General features: G+C 40.6%; 1 protein-coding gene across 2 annotated transcripts in view; it reads right to left on the bottom strand.

Moving 5' to 3' along the window:
* The window catches only part of SV2B (synaptic vesicle glycoprotein 2B), a 69,843-nt gene that overhangs the window by 13,539 nt on the left and 52,990 nt on the right, over window positions 1-3,314 (bottom strand). The window contains exons 1-2 of one of the 2 annotated variants that reach the window (XM_027898341.1): window positions 1,926-2,058; window positions 1,073-1,162 (exon numbers count right to left, since the gene is read on the bottom strand). The exons of the other annotated variant lie outside the window; for it this stretch is intronic. Of the exons in view, the coding sequence (XP_027754142.1) occupies window positions 1,073-1,162; window positions 1,926-2,045 (210 nt within the window). The 5' untranslated portion in view covers window positions 2,046-2,058. Of the gene's footprint in view, window positions 1-1,072; window positions 1,163-1,925; window positions 2,059-3,314 lie in introns of those variants that run through there. 2 annotated transcript variants of the gene reach the window in all.

Raw genomic sequence — 3,314 nt, 5'->3', positions numbered from 1 at the left:
ATTGGTGCTGTACAGCTGCTTCTTCATTCTCCTACTCAGTCTCATAGTGCCCTACTTTGTGATTATATATATCTATCTATATATATGTATATATATATTTGAGCTTCACTCCCCATCACAGCATTACAGCAAAGCCAGCAATGAATTTAAAAAGAAGATCTCTCTCTCACCTTTTCTATCAGAGTTTGCGTTAGTCAAATGGTTGGTAGCCAAAAATAGCACATGCTCATGAAGTTCCTACCTGAAGCTGCACACAATTGTCATGCTCAGATACAAAACTGATTTCCTTGAAAGATCACTCCCAGGGGGCCCAGTTCCCTGACACCCCTGCTGAACATGAAGCCTTGCTCTCTTTCTTGATCAAAAATACATGTTTTACACACAACTGTATCTTCTTTCCTCCATCCTTTAAGAGCACATGTCATCTCATCTTTAAAAGCACAAATCAAGAGCTCTTCCCTGGCTGGCTTACCAGGAGCTTACAACTGAATTACAGTAATTTGCAGCTAACCCCAGCATAAACCTTTTCCCTGATTTTGCTATTAATGAATCCACTGGTGTGTCCTTTTTCACAACAAGCAGCAGACTAATGAGTAATAGCCACTCATCCCACTTTCCCTTGGGGAGATTAAAGACTGGGTGTGAAGCAGGTGGAGTTTGGAAAGCTCATTAGAAAGTACATGAAGTTTAATCAGAGTTTGATTAGAAGTCAGAATGGAGAAAGGAGTGACTCAAGTCTCCCACGTGACTAATATCTCTCTTATTTTGTTTCAGTCTCTTAGAGGAGACCAATTAGCATATGTGCAATTGGAAAATCACTGGTCTATATTATATAGAGGGAACAGCAGGAACGGTGAGCACTCACTGCAATTCCCAGACTTGACTAATACTTTAAAAAACAGACTGGCATCTAAGTTTACATGTACATGATATACCTCAGAGTCCCTTTTCTGATTACTGGGGGAGATTACATTGAAAAAGCCCCAAGGAGGAATAAAGTGGTGCAGTGCTGCACCAAAGAAGGTTATGTCCATCCTTTCTTTTCATACACTGATGGCTTTGTTAAACTCACCGTAAACACCCTCTCTGGCTCGCCCTTGGCCCTCATGTTGGTGTCATGAACTTGCTTGAGGATCATCCAGGCTTCATCATGTTTACCAATCTGAAAACAGCAAAGAAAAGGAAAACAAATGTTGGAGATACCAGCTCTTTAGCACATCAAAGCACAGAGAGAAACCAATTCTAGAGGTCCAGCACAGTGGAGAGGCACACAGACAGCACTGGCTGCATTAAATGTGAAGTGCTGAAAGCAGGGCTGGTATTCACAAAGTGCAGCATCTCTGTGCTCGAGAAAGGAGTTGTCCTAAAACTGCCTGAGGCAGAAAAGGGATCAGAAATAGAGCTTTAAAACCAGATGAAAGAGGAGATGGATGAGGAGACTTGGACTCTTACCCCAACTCTGCTAAAGGCTTGCAGGGTTAAGTTGAACTAGATATTGCTACATTTCACATCTGTGAATTTGGAATACAGAATAACTTGCTTAAGATTTCTGAGGTTTATGTATTTTACTCAGAAAAATGTGCTCCTTCCTTTGCTCTTCCACCAGGTTTCTGTAGTTCCATGCCCAAATTCTGTGAGATGTTTTCAAAGTGCCTTTGTTGGACTTATAAAATTCCCAGTCCTCACCACCTTCTTTCTGAACTCCATCCATCAGTGATACACTAACCATCAGTGATTGACCCCATAGTCTATAATCTTCGGGGTTTAAGCAGTCTGTGGAGCTAGTGCAGACATGCAGGAGTGGCTCTGCCTCTGAGCTTGCGCTCTGTGCGTTTGATGGGACAAAGGAAGACAGACAGTGACACATTAGGGACCTACTGTCCTCTGCTGATATCCGACTGCAACATTCAGATGAATCATCTTACCTCCAGCAAAAAACGTGGGCTTTCAGGCATGAATTTCAGTGCCACCAGGGAGGCGATACAGGGCAGAGAGCACACGAGTACAAAGACTCTCCAGCTGTGGAAGTGGTACTTGGTTCCCATACTGAACCCCCAGCCTGGAAACAGCAAGAGCCAACAAGTAAAAATACTGACCAGGCATTCTGAGTTTTTCTCTCATAAAGCAGCTCTGAACTTTACAGCTCTGTATGACAGGAGGACAGGTTGAAAGTTTTCTATTCTTAGTGCTGGTGGCTCTTGGAGGGTCAATAACATGCTCAGTAGATAGCAGCGAGTTCATGTTCATTACAAAAACTGCAACATACTTGCTCAGGCTCTGCCCTTTAAAAACCTTCTTTTATCTTGAGCTTAGAAATCACCTACTTTTAAGAAAAGCTCCGTGCAGCTGTAGGCAAGTAAGTGTGGCAAATGATACAGGAATCAGGGCCATAATTACTGCTGCTCAGTGATGTTACCAAAAGTGTACATAGGTTAAATGCCTGATCTGAGAGGCACATTAGATCCGGTTCCTTTCCATCTCCTGCATCCCATTGTGTATTAAACATTTCATGGAAATGAGCTAGGAAAGCAAGTTTATTTTTTTCCAGACCTACAAAACTTGAGATGGGATTCAGATTTAGGAGAATCCAAATCCTAATCCTGCCTTGGAGATTCCTCCTCTCCTGCTTTTTTCCTGGTGTCTGACCAGGCTGGGTATCCCCTTGCTAAGGATTGGAAAGTACAGGGTCATTCTTACATTACTTTCCCTAGGATCAAATCTCAGAAGTAATGTTTAATTCATTTATTTTTTTTTCTATAAACATTCTTAGTCACATAATAAGAAAATCATCAAGCAATGGTTTTTGCAGAGGTCTTATCTGAGCCAGTCATGGCATTCTAATAATCTTACAAAGTTCCAAAATAGTAGGTGGAACATTGGAAATAAAAAAAAGAGAAGCTGTAAAAACATAACATCAAAAAGTCACCTGAAAAATTATTGAAATGTAAATACATAAGGGCTTTTTAAAACAAATGTATTTGCAGATAATAGAATTATTTCTACCTGACACCTCTGCAATAAGTTTGCCTATTTGTTCCAACAGACTCTGTCATATCAATCAAAAGCATGGATATTTCTTTATACTGAAGGTGCTTTAAGCATGCTAAAAATGAGTTGATAGATAGGTAAATGTTAGTGGTTTTCTTCATGGTTTTTGCAGACTGTCCTACTTTCCTCAAATAGGATTTTGCAAACAGCTGGTGTCACTGAATACGGAGGAAATTAATCTTTTCCAGTAGATATCTGTTTCTGATGTTTTCCTAGGTTATTTACGAGTTACAAGGAATTCCATGTGACATGCAGACTTTTTTTGC

This window comes from Empidonax traillii, unplaced genomic scaffold, assembly GCF_003031625.1.
Source record: "Empidonax traillii isolate 1590-97213 ecotype Southwest subspecies unplaced genomic scaffold, ASM303162v1 scaffold592:size536848, whole genome shotgun sequence".
Lineage (NCBI taxonomy): Eukaryota > Metazoa > Chordata > Aves > Passeriformes > Tyrannidae > Empidonax > Empidonax traillii.
The sequence above is the reverse complement of the archived record's forward strand: the minus strand, read 5'-3'. Positions and strand labels throughout refer to the sequence as shown.